Raw genomic sequence first — 12843 nt, 5'->3', positions numbered from 1 at the left:
ACAATCATTTTTGAGAGGAGACCAGATTCAATCTACAGTACCCCGGCATTTTTCTAATTCAAGTTTATGTGGATTGGAAGGTTATTTTTATGGAAGTATAGAAATCATTTACCACTTCCAATGATTCATTTCCAATATAAACCAAAAATATAGACAACTTTGTCACAATAGAGATCGATGAAATAACAATATAAACAAAAAAACACCCATATTGTTCGAAAAAAGTTCTTCTCTGGCAATAAAGCTCAATTATTTCCTTGTCCAAATGACGGTAAGAGTTTTCCCTGTTCTCCAAGACGAAGATATGCCTGACGAATGTGATGTGGCTGGAGTGGTTCTTTTGCTTCTTTTTCATCCAAATCTCTGATATCAAGAGCTTCTTCAACAATTTCGCCAACCAACACTTTTGCCAATCCAGCTACTGCAATATCTACCTTTTTTCCAAGGTCAATTCCTCCAGTGAATTCATTGATAAGACGTTTGATTGTGGACTTTTTAAACGATGATCTGTAAAAATTAAGTTTTATACAAAGGAATTCCATGGCAATCTGTAATTCAAAAATGGAAAATCAACTCACTTTCTATAAACCTCGTATCGTTCAATTTGTTCTTGTGAGAAGTTGGCAACGAGAACTTGATTTTTCAATAGAATAATTTCCTTCTCTTCTTGCTCCAGAATTTGCCGTTTTGTGGGTGGGGGACCGGCTGGAATTTCCGGAGAAGCAGCTCTCATCGCGTTTTCTTTTTCTTTTTCCTCGCGTAATCTTTTTCTTCGCTGCTCTTCCTCCCGAACCTGAAAATTTGAAATTAGTTTTTTTTTTTTAAATATGGTCAAAGTTTTGACAAAATGCCAAACTAGATGAAAACTTTTGAAATAATTTTTTGAAATTTTTCAATTGGATTTTTGATCAGAAAATGTTCTATAGAAGTGATTTTGAACACCCCCTGGCGCTATTCAGCTTTCAATTAACATACAGATTCTTTGAAACAAGCAGTGAATTGACTAGTTCCCTGTCCGTCAACGATTTCTCTAATGGGCTTTCCGTTGTGCATCCAAAATGATTTAAAAACAATTGTAGAAGTATTATCATTTGGAAGATAGAAGACAACTTGAGGCTTGATTTGCGGCAGAAAAGACTGTTGAGTTATTGAGATGGTTTCCTCCATTTTGACGATAGGTTCTTCCTTCTTTTCCACAGACGGCGCAGTTTCCACGAGTATATCTTCTTTATCACTAGAACAAAAATATAATTTTAAACAAATCTTGAAAATGAAAAATGGGTACAGTAACCGAAGACTGCCACTATTTTTTTTTATTTTTAAACAACTGTGACGCAAATGAGATTTAACTGAAAACTAACTCTAGAGGTTCTGTCTCTGATGAAAATTATTCAAAATTAAGATGTGCCTGATTCTGGGATGTAAAAAAATTTTTCATGAAACTTTCTCGAACTGAAACAAAATGTCCACTTTTAGTGATAATTGAATTTGGTTAAAACTTTTAAAAGAGTGGAAGAGATTATACAAGTATTATCTTGCATGTTTTTACACTTGGTCTTTACCTCATTTTCAAATCTGCAAGTACATCCTTCTCACTTGGCATCTGTTGTGGCATGACACATTGTTCCTCTTCATCACTGCTTACACCTCCGAATAGGTCATTCGTATTCATTCTGAAAATTTCTTTATATTTAAAACAGAACATACAAGGTTATTCAAAAATGTAAAGAGAATAACAATAGCGTAGAAGTAGATCTCAATTGGAAAATGATATACGACTTTTACCTGTATTTTAAGTAAAACAGGGGAGATATATGTGAAAAAGAAAAAAAACTAATAGGCCTGATGAAAGAAAACCTCTGTAGGCTATGTTCATAGTGTGTCGACATTTTATGGGTTTCGCTTGGTGACGTGTTTTGCATGGTTATTGGGTGGTCTCAATGTGTCAATGACTGAGTAATACATTGTTCCTTTATGAGTTCTTGAAAACAGTGTACGTTTTGCAAAGTGGTGTGCTAGTCTCATTAAAAAATATGATGTGAATTTGAATCGTTCTTGTGAATTATTCTTGGAAAAGTTTTGAAAAAGTTAACATAAAATAAATAATGTAGGGTTATAATTTAATTTCAAAAGTTAAGTTAAGTTGTTAAGTTGACTGTTATATGTTTAATTTTATTTTTCTATGGGTTTAAAGAGAGGCGCAATTAAGGATTGAAGTCTCGTCCCGCCTGTAAAATTACTGTAAAAAAGTACGCTTATGTTATTTTTCAAAATTAACTTTATTGATAATATGCTGGAAATTGCTATGAATATGACTAAATATCGTTGTAAAACTTTTAAAAAACATTGTGAAACTTTTTCTTTACAGACCGAAAGTGACAATCATTCTGTTTTCATAAATATTTTTACCTATCATAATAATTTGCAAAGTCGACCAAAAAGTCGACCACATTTGTTTTCAAAATCATGGTACTTTTCCAATAATTTTGCATTTCCCGCGAAAAAGTCACACGTAAACTAAATTTACTTTTTTTGCAATAAAGACCACCTGTCAATAAAAAACGTTGAATGTGACTTGCTACACGTTCATCTTGCTTTGAAGCGTAGCGTGCGGCAACGAAAAGTCATTGCAAATGTGTCACATTGACACTGATTCTTTCTTACATTTCTCCACGGATTTCACTATATGCTTAAATTTCCACTATATGCTTAAATTGTTAGGTCTTCGATGGAGAACATTGTTGCTTCTCTCGAAATTTATACTAGATTGTTTTTGAGATTTTTACAATGGTCAGAAAATAAAGATACTTTCTTTTAAAGTAAATAAATGCTCTATAAAGTTGGAAGAAATCTAGCAGGTGTTTTATCAAAATACTGAAAATAGAACAAAAATAACATTAAACTAAATAACTCTGAAATTATTCGGGTTTTTAAAAAATTATCAGTCAGCGTACTTGCGAATTGAAAATTTTCAAAAAATCGGGTAATTTGAACATTGCAGTGCAGTGTCCGATAGATACACAATGTTTAAGAACAAATAATTAAAGCAACATTAAAAAATGAAACTCGTAGAGTAAATACGGTTTACCTTTTCAAAGAGAGAGGTGGAAACTGAACAATTGCTACTTTTGTAGAACTGTTTGAAAATTAATATTTGATCATTTCAGGGCCATGTTCGTAATTTGAAACAATTTCCGTACTTTCACAACTCCACCTTTAATTCAAATAATACAATTTCGTAGATAATATTGAACTACATATAGTATATAAATTACTTGTAAACTTTCTATTGCCGCTCATATCAGTTGACAATCTGATAATTGATAGTCTCTGCCCTCCGAAATCATCCCCTCACGACGAAAAGGTCCGTGAGGGAAACATTATCTCTTTCCAGGTGTACGCAACTGATGATATTACACCAATCTCTTATCGAACAGAGATCAACGAAATATAAGTGATTGTGTGTAGAAGCACAGAGAAAAGGCACATGTGGTTATGTTATCCCACCAGTAATTTGAACTTATTTCGGGTGATCATCTCTTGGATTTTAGAGTCAAGTCACAAGAACTTTTACATTGTTCAATGGTAAACATCTTAAAGATGTATTACTTTTTTGTTACAAATGATGCTCCCGTTACTTTTTATTTTTTGTTACACGTTTCTTGGCAATCAGCCGCCATTATTTAATGGTATTAAAATCTCAGAAACGAATGATTTAGAGAATTGGCCCTTCCCTTACGGTTTGTAAGCTAGTTTAATATTACTTCCTTCTTGCTTATATTTTTTAAATTTAGTTTCACATAATATTTTTGAGTCTGAAAAAAATCAGATTCGCAACGAGTTCATGAACCATTAAAAACGCATTCGTTCTTGCATAAAATGGCTTTTTCACTGACGTCATTCTTTCCTTCCTCTTCATTTTTTCGCCCACGAGCTCTCTCTTTCTATGCTTATTTTTACTTCCGAAATTTTGAAGACGTTTTGATTGAGTTTTCAAAGGTTGTATTCTCAATGTGGGATAGTGATAAGTTTGACAAAACATTTTCATAATGATTCAAATAGAATTTCTGAATTGAAACTTTTATGTTTAGACATTTTGAAATTTACAACCAAAGTTTTTGAAAAATCATACTTACATTTTAGATGTCCCCCAATGTTGAATTGCAAATCATTAAAAGTTAATTAAAATATAAAATTCGTAGACAATGTTAAAGAAATAAAAAGAATGTTCAAAAATTTTTCGAGCTAAAACTGTTCTTATGAAATCTTGAGCTAAAAATTTACAACTCCGACACCAAGATTATACAATATTTTTTTGCGTTTTTACATAGCTTTGAAAAAAGAATACTTGGTCATTTTTTCACCATATAAGTGGTTTCAATAATTTTCCCAACTGGCAATACTCCATCAGTTAAAACCTGTGCAAATAGATACAGAGCCACTGTTTTAAAACCGAAATTTGCTAATATTTAGCTTTTTGTTGGATACTTCCTGGAAAAAAAATTAAATTTAAATACTGGGAAATCATCTGAATATTTTTACAAGTCGACAGTTGCTATGTACAATTTACAACTTTAAAATAACGTACTGGAAATCTACAAAAACTTCAAATCATTCTGTGAATGTAAATTTCTTTGCTCATATCCTTCTTCTCCGTCTCTCATCACTTAAATTTTGTTTGCATCGTTGCCCACTATTTTAATTAAGCTCATTTTCTCAATTTCCTCTACCATTTTCTTGTGTCCCAATCAATCATTTCTCACCCACGAAGTATGATGAATTGCCACGTCACACAAACACCGATAGATCTTTTTTCTTTCGCACTCTCTTTCTCATATCAGTTGTGTCAAGTAGACAGAGAGCAGCAGCATCTCGAGTGTCCCATTTTGACAAAAAAAAGATGGGAAGAGATGTTTGTAGTTTTGAGATGAATGATATACGTTTGGTTATTGTCCCAAAGGAATGGTATTATTGTGGAATGCTCTTTGACTCATTTGATTTTATAGAATAGTCTGACAATCTTCTGAAAATTCCTAAAGACCCCCCACAAGAGAAAAGGTATATTCCACATATAAGAACTACAGTATCAAATCATTTTCCAAGTTACTCTAGAGAACATTAGACTACATTATTTCAATAGTTATCAAATGACTTGAAAACGTTTTGAAATTGTTTTATTAACAGTCACTTCAGTTTCATCTTTGAAAAATGTCTAATTGTTTCAAACTATGGCACTTTGCCAAAACTCTGTTTGAAAATTTTGAAAAAATATGAAACATGTCAGAGTTGTTTTAATTTTGGCACTCTTGGAGTAAATTTTGGCTAAGTCATCTTGGCTTCTCAGCTATGGAAGTCAATTATGTTTTACAAACCCATTAACAATGAAATCACTGAAAAGTTTTATTTTATAGTTTTAAAAACAATGAAATTTAGATTTTTTGTCGTAAAGTGTTCATTTTCAAGAAAACCAACGTTACGGTCGTAAAATATTAAAAATCACAACATGAACGAACACGCCCACAACAGAGTTTAAAACATTTCCCGGAACCGTTTTTCAAGTTTTTTGGAAACTTTTTTTCCTGGAAAAACTCTTGTCACTTTCTGAACACAAACTTTTCTTATGCAAAAAAAATACAACTTTGGCACCAAGATGTTTTTGAAAACTTTTTAGAAAATGTTTCAAAAATCAGCCCTTGCAAAAATAATTCAATCTCAAATGATTTCATGGGCTTATATGTTTTTTTATTCTCCAAGTTTTGTGGATTCTAAGATTCTGTATGACAATAGTATCAAGTTGCCTCAATTTTCATTTCTCCGACTTGTTGTCCACCATCACAGTAATACGATTCTTTGTCTTGAAAAATGTGAGCCAATCATCTTTCATGCACAAGTACATTTTCTCGGCCATCTCGTCTAACACTTTCCCTCAAACTACTCTCGTTCGTCTGTCTTCTATTCTTTGCATACAACTCTCAAGAGTGTTTCTCTCATTTCAGCGCTACACAGAGACACAGACAACATCTCTCCGTTGCGAAACACAACGAGAAGAGTATATTGAAGAGTGAGACGGAGAGATACAATTTGGATTGCATAGCCAGCTGACGCTTCTCTCGTTTTCTCTCGTTCTCTCATTTTTCAAAAGGCCAGGGACGCAGATTCATTGATCGACAACGACGGCGACGCGGCGGCGCGAGACGCGTCCCTTTATTTCTTCTTTTTCTAGTCAGCTTCTGTTATTCTGAACGTCTACAAAGGGCTTCATCCCTCAATTCTTCCACCAAAATGGTGGAACTGTGCGAACTGCACATGATGCCTGAAGAGGATCAATGGCCCGATGACATTGATGCTCGAATCGCTGCTCTCAACTTTTGTGGAGAAGATTCGATGCTCTTTGAATCAGTTGATCCTTCTGTATCAACTGATTCTTTAGACTCTCAACAGTTTCGAGAGAGATGTCAAATGAAAAAAGAAGATTTTCAATTAGCATTCGCAGACTCTGGACATTGGCAATCAGGTATAAATGATAATCTGACAACTTGGGGTCGGATTCGGACATCTGAACCATTGGATGAACGTACTGCCAGTGCTCCAGATGTTTGGAATGTAAAAAGAAGTGATAGTGCTCGATCACCAAATCGTCCAAATTCACTGATTGCCAACTTTGTTTCCGGAGATGCTACTCGATTCGTCGATGTAAATGATAATGAAATTCGCGAGGCAAATGAAGAAATAATTCGTAAAGATCGTTGGAGAAGAGATTCAGCGAGACGATGCTCATCTGGAGGACAAAATCAGAAACGAACATTTGCGGATATTCTGGAAAAGAATGTAACAGCACCAACTTCAATGGCAATCACATCGTCTGATAATGAAAAGCCTCCGAAATTAGACTTCCTGGCAATGCATCATGAGGTCAGTTTTTTTTTCGTAAGTGATAAGAGACGGGTGATAAATTTTGTCTGTATTGTGTTCTGCGGCAAAGATCGAGGTGGTCGGAGCGTTCTTTTTTCTTTCGATGCAACGTTTTAAGTTTTTCCAAAAAATAAATCATCTTCACTTTTTTCCGCAGTAAAGAAAATAAACAATTTTTTCAAAAAAATAATTTAAAGAATTTATTTTGATACATTTGAATTTCATCAACATTCACCGTATTTCTCCTACTAATCTTGCTCTTTTTCGGTTTACTTTAACAGTTTATATCTGGCCGTCGGGATATAAACTGTTAAAGTGGTTCAATACTGACAAGACTGATAAATAAAAATACTGTCTGACAGAATATACAAAACCTATGTATCTTGGGAATAGCTGTCAACTGACAAATAAAAACATTGTGTTAATGACTACAAGTATTTATTGCTAGTTTATTTTCTAGTCAACACATTTTTTTCAAAAACTAAATTCTAAAGTCTAAATTTGCAAATACTTAGATAGTATCATCGGTTGGTCATCACATTCCTTCCCATTTAAAAACAATTTTGTAGGTCGATGTTATTTTTGAGATAATGATCCTAACAGAATATAATTTTTAAAAGAAAAAACAGAAAGTATCCCGTCGGGATGCAAATGAAGAAGCAAGAAATAAACATCAATCTTACATAATCCAATCCGCGACAACCAAAATTGTTATCGGTTTCTTTTTTGTGTCAACGTCGCCGCTGTAGTCGTCGCGCCGCACTTATCATACCCATTCATTTGATCGATTGACTGCGTTCGTTTCTATTTTTTAATGTTTCATATACGGACGCATGTCTAGATAATGTCTTTTAGTAGTAGTGTAACCATGAGAAATTAGAACATGCATTCAAACTTTATAATTAAATAAATTAATTTTTAGATGCCATCTCTCTGCGAGTCATTCACCGCTTCGTTCCGTGATGCTATTATTAAAATGCAGAAATGTGAGCCACTACCGTCGATTACTTCAACCAATGATTTTCCGCTCTTCTTTCAAGTAAGTTCTTGTTTTTAGCATTGAAAAATAAACTTAACCATGAGATAAATTGAACAAGTTTTCCCTATTGTGCAGAAGTCTGATTATCAGCTAAAATAGGATACCTATTCCAATAAGCTGCTTTAATTGCTGTTTTAATGCTGTTTTAATAAGCAGGTAAGATCATAAAAACTCAAAGTGCATGCAATTTTAAACAAGAAAATCTTCAGTGGTGATTTAGTAAACATATTTGCATAATAGTCAACCAAGTATCCTTTTTCAACTTTCCAAATTTTTAGTAAAAATTTTAAAAAGTTGTCAAAAATTCCAAAATTGACTTTAGATATGTAAAAGCCTGATTAATTTTTTCGAAAAGTTTTACCACGATATAATACTTTTAAATGGTTTTCCATTCGCAGCTTTAACTAAATATAAGTATAAATTTAATTGTTCCTACAGTAGTTATCCCCATGAACTCATTGTGGCACGTAATCTGATATTTCTCAGTCTCTAATACTCTCACATTATTTGTTTCCATTAATTATTCATCCTTTTCTTTTTCAGGAAGACTCTCCCGACTCAGGACTCGGTTGTAGTGGTCCGAGCCACATTGAAGATTGGCAATCTCTATCTGTTCTTCTGCCCAAGTGAGTCACGTTTTTCATTCGATTTTCCCTTTTTTCTTTCGCTCGCTCATTTTTCATTTTTCGCCGGCTTAATCTCAAGATTATTTCGCGCCCCGGCACTCTTTTATTGAAGGGAAACATTGGAGAAAAATAAGAGACGCAGAGATTTTTCACATTTTCTTTCTTCCCGTTAACCCAGTCGGAGAAAAGATGGCGCAGGGAAGATTGGGAAAAGAAAGGACTTTTTCTGTGGGGTGAACGGAAATTGAGGGAAGAAAACTGAAATGGGCACGTGATTGACTTTTTTGAAAATTGGTCAATCTATCGGAAAAGGTTAAAGGTGGAGATTGTGAGTGTGGATTTAGTTTTAAAATACTCAAACTAGTCTATAACCCTGAAACAACTCAAAAGAAAAACGAAAGAAACTAGTGAGAATGGAAAATAATGTTTTTTTTAATTGAAAAAATAGATTTTTCTGTTTTGGCTAATTTTTCTTTGTTTAAATTACCTCCGAAATGAGAATTTCAAGCCGATCAACGATTCGCTTTTTCAATCAATCATATGGATTGCTGAAACCTTTAAGACGTTGATTGTTTTGAAACTACTTGAGGTTTTTAGCTTTGTTTTAGGTTTTTTGGCATTTTAAACAAAACACTATTAACGCTTTGAGAATCACATCAAAACTAAAAATATTTTCTTAATTGTAATGTTTCAGACACGTCGCAGAAGCATGTTCATTCTTCAAGAGCAACACCCAATTATTAACATCAAGTACATCAAAAACAGCACCCCAAACATCAACAAACATCGTATCAAATTGCATTGATCGCCGTATCTCTGGTATTTCAGCATCAGCAAATGAAGCATGTCGAACGTGTTATCGAGTACGAAGGAGGTAAGAATCTTTTGATTTTTATGAGCTATTTGAGAAGCTAACGGCTAATTGCTTTAGGGTGACGAAACGTTTGATGACCAATCGTTAAAATAGTATACAAGACACATGTTGTGTAATAAATGTGTATCTCACTATTTGTTAGAATATGGTTTTCTGTCTTAAAATATTCATAACAATTTTTTTCAGGATACACCCACCAGTTTGGGCTCAAACTGCCCAATCAAAGACGGTTCTTTGTGACTGCGCATCAACACCCACGGATACGAATTTCTCATTTGCACCAACAACGTAAGCTTCTTCTTCACTGACTCTATTATGCTCTTTAATCTTCCATTTGACCCTCATCATCAATCACTTACCCGCGCACATTCACTTCTTTTCATTCTCTTCCTTCTTTCGAAATCTCATTTCTCATTTCAGTTCAACGACTCGCCATCAACTGCGCGCAAAAGAGCTCTCAATTGTCGGATTGCCGATTTATGCAGCAAAGCGGACACTCGTTGAGAATGTTGTTGAAGGCGTTGCTGCAATTTCAAGAGGGGATGGAAGTGATTTGCTTGTCATGTAAGAAATATTTTTTAATATTAAATATGAGGGTCTGCAACTTTAAAGAAACCCTGAAAATGTAAAAAAAAATGGAAAAATAGTCCAGTTCAATAAAAAATACTCAAAATAGACTCTTATTAATACAAATTAAAATGTTTCAACATTTTCAGCGCCATGAGATGCTTAATTGAAGATGGTCTTCAAGAAAATGTATCGGCATGGACAATGATTCAGACGGTTACCTCAAAAGGCCCAGCTACAAAAGATGTTCATTCAATTGTAAAACAATTGGAAGAATGTTCAAAGACTGACAACGTCAAAGTTGAAATCTTCTTTGAGGAGCTTATCAGGTAATCGGAGAAAATAGAAATATAATCGTTCAAGTAAGAGTTACAGAGAAAACTCATTGGACTGCTGGCTGTGCTATATTGTGTTGAAAGAGAAGGTGCTGAAAACATTGTATTCTGAAAATGCATTCCTTCTTTCTGCGAGTTCTGAATACAGAACTCTTCTTTGGAGAATGGTCGACAGTTTGTCTCTTTTGCCAGGTAATTCTAGTTTTCATTAACAACAACTTAAATGAATGTATATCTAAAATGCCCCAATAGTTCCCTTTTTGAAATTTGCACATTGATATTTTTAGTGATCGAAGCTCGCAGTGATTCAGTTCACCAACAGTTCAAATCAATGCAACAATGGGGCGGAGCATCCAGAATAGCTTCTGACTCAAGAGTTCCAAAGAGTTCATCGTTCCCAGCAAGATTATCAACTGCTCCATCAAGAAGATCAAGGATACCATTGTCAACAAGGTAATTTGTTTGTTTTTTCATTGCAAAATTGGCAGACTTCGAAACGAGACATGTCTTATTTAAAAGTTTATATGCATTTAGACCAGGATATCAAAAAATTTTAAGCAAAGCTCAGCAACCACACTCTAAAAATTTCGCTCTGAAATTTCTTCAGTGAATTTTTTCGCTGTAATTGTGCCTCATTTTTAAGAGTGTTGGGTAGATATTCTGAATTATTTTTGGCAATTGATTTGATTCTAAAAAAATCAACAAATGCAATCAAAAGCTCTCTTGATCTTTGACAACTCTTAACCACTTTTCAATTTTTCAGTCGCATCAGTATCAGCTCAACAACTTCAACACCTCGATCAGCTCGATCACCTTCAACGACATCTCGTATTCGAGTTGCATCTATAATGGGTGACTTCACACTTGCCAATTTCTCCCTCTCAGACGGAGAAAAAGTTAGTGTTCTATCAACTCGTGGAGGACTTGCTCGATGTGTCCGTTTAACGACTTCTCATTCAAAAATCAACAATGGAGTTATTCCGATTGAACATCTTCTTTTCCAGTGAACACTCTGTACTTTATTTTTTTCTTGAACTTTAATTTTTTTCCGATGCTTCATATAATTCTAGTCATGCCACCCAATTCAACCGAGTTTGATCCCCCATCCCATGCATTCATCGTTTTCCCTCAATGATACTCATTTCTTTTTCATGTTCAACTGAATTCATGAAAAATGTTTGAAAACTTTCAAATATTTTTTTGAATTTAAAAGTCATTAGATAGCCTCTCTTTTCCCTCCGGTTTCCTCCAATTTTGCTCCTTCTATCTTCGTATAGAAGAAAATTGCTTTATTTCCTTCCTTTTTCAGCTAAAATCGAGGCAACTATTGGATTCTTTGCAGCTTGCCAAAACATTATTCAATAACAAAAACGAAAATGTTTATTTGTATTTTGGAATAGAGCCAATCGGATTTGTATTGTTTTTGAAAATAAACAATAAATAAAATGCATTTAATTATTAATTTTAAATTTGGAAAAGTTATTAAATAATCTAAAATGTTTGAAAATGAACTTAAAAATGAAAAAACATACAAATAATTTTGTAATTTGGTTTTTTTTTTACACTTTTTGGATTTCAGTGGCGTTGCAATATAGCCTTCAATAATTTTCAAAGATCACCGGGCGTAACATTTAATGATTAATAGTAATTCAACGAATCACAAATTACAACAATTCACAAATATTTACCAAAAACATTTTGATCTTAAGATGTTTTTTTTTTATCTGAACTAGTTTCCATTAGTGTCTCATGTCGAATGATGTGATAAGAACGAATTATTTCGAGATAACAATAACATTTGAAAATCCTATAAAAGGGGGTGAGAAAATTGTAAAAAGCAAGAAGTTCTTACACTGAATTTCCAAATCTAATATGAATTTCACAATTCTTCTTGTTTTTCTGATGGCTGTTGTAGGTGAGTTCCTGTGATTTAGATAAAATTCCTATTTTCTTGTAAAGTTTTTTTAGTTGAAATTGAAGTAGCTAAATACCGCTTATAAGTATATATTTTACCGTTCTAAAAACTGAAAATGACTCCAAAAGACTGAGTTTGAGAATGGAATAATAAATAAACTTTGACAAATTTAAAAAAGGTCTCATAAGAGAAAAGTTTTGAAAAACTTTGTTAAAATTATAATTTTTACCCATGGTTGGCAACGAGATTAATACATTTTGGTCCTTTTTTATAATGTTTAGTGCTAAAATATTTAAAAAAAAACCTCGTATCGAGAAACTCTAAAAAATTTTAAGTGTTAATTCATTCATATTGTTTTTAGGAGCCTTTGGATATTTCCATCATGACTTCCATCATCATCATGACCATCACGGAGGTGGTGGGTTCGGCGGCGGTGGTTTCCACGGAGGACATCACGGATTCCATTCTCATGATCACTTTGGAAAGAAAAAGTAAATATGGACAATTTTCAATGAAAAATCTTGCACTTAATCTTGTAAATTCTGTGTAAAAAATGTTGTAAAATAAACGTTTCA

At 33.5% G+C, this 12843-nt stretch overlaps 3 protein-coding genes across 3 annotated transcripts; 2 read left to right on the top strand and 1 right to left on the bottom strand.

Moving 5' to 3' along the window:
* Positions 1–107: 107 nt before the first annotated feature.
* taf-11.2 (Transcription initiation factor TFIID subunit 11) lies at positions 108–1673 on the bottom strand. The gene is made up of 4 exons (NM_059618.7): positions 1563–1673; positions 976–1234; positions 579–793; positions 108–507 (listed from the first exon to the last, which is right to left on the bottom strand). Exons 1-4 carry the CDS (start codon positions 1670–1672, stop codon positions 246–248), a joined length of 846 nt encoding a protein of 281 aa, NP_492019.2. The 5' UTR covers position 1673; the 3' UTR covers positions 108–245.
* A 4500-nt stretch (positions 1674–6173) lies between these two features.
* Positions 6174–11806, top strand: unc-14 (RUN domain-containing protein). The gene is made up of 10 exons (NM_059617.7): positions 6174–6912; positions 7835–7951; positions 8495–8577; positions 9272–9451; positions 9638–9739; positions 9872–10015; positions 10168–10347; positions 10394–10545; positions 10641–10806; positions 11117–11806. The coding sequence occupies exons 1-10, from the start codon at positions 6283–6285 to the stop codon at positions 11358–11360; spliced, it is 1998 nt and encodes a 665-aa protein (NP_492018.1). The 5' UTR covers positions 6174–6282; the 3' UTR covers positions 11361–11806.
* A 419-nt stretch (positions 11807–12225) lies between these two features.
* Positions 12226–12763, top strand: K10D3.8 (uncharacterized protein; the record flags this gene model as incomplete). Its single annotated transcript, NM_001263473.1, has 2 exons — positions 12226–12268; positions 12630–12763. 2 exons carry the CDS (start codon positions 12226–12228, stop codon positions 12761–12763), a joined length of 177 nt encoding a protein of 58 aa, NP_001250402.1.
* Between the last annotated feature and the right edge of the window lie 80 nt (positions 12764–12843).

The sequence above is a fragment of the Caenorhabditis elegans genome, chromosome I (assembly GCF_000002985.6).
Source record: "Caenorhabditis elegans chromosome I".
Lineage (NCBI taxonomy): Eukaryota > Metazoa > Nematoda > Chromadorea > Rhabditida > Rhabditidae > Caenorhabditis > Caenorhabditis elegans.
Note: the sequence above shows the minus strand (reverse complement) of the source record. Positions and strands in the feature narration are given on the sequence as shown.

Excerpts from the sequence above, each read along its gene's own strand:
- unc-14 (NM_059617.7), top strand. The coding sequence starts at position 6,283 with ATGGTGGAACTGTGCGAACTGCACATGATGCCTGAAGAGGATCAATGG. Across the intron at positions 9,740-9,871 it reads TTCTCATTTGCACCAACAAC|TTCAACGACTCGCCATCAAC; the intron begins GTAAGCTTCTTC and ends TTCTCATTTCAG. Across the intron at positions 10,348-10,393 it reads TTCTTTGAGGAGCTTATCAG|AGAAAACTCATTGGACTGCT; the intron begins GTAATCGGAGAA and ends TAAGAGTTACAG.
- taf-11.2 (NM_059618.7), bottom strand. The coding sequence starts at position 1,672 with ATGAATACGAATGACCTATTCGGAGGTGTAAGCAGTGATGAAGAGGAA. Across the intron at positions 794-975 it reads CTGCTTGTTTCAAAGAATCT|GTTCGGGAGGAAGAGCAGCG; the intron begins GTATGTTAATTG and ends TCAAATTTTCAG. Across the intron at positions 508-578 it reads CGATACGAGGTTTATAGAAA|ATCATCGTTTAAAAAGTCCA; the intron begins GTGAGTTGATTT and ends TAATTTTTACAG.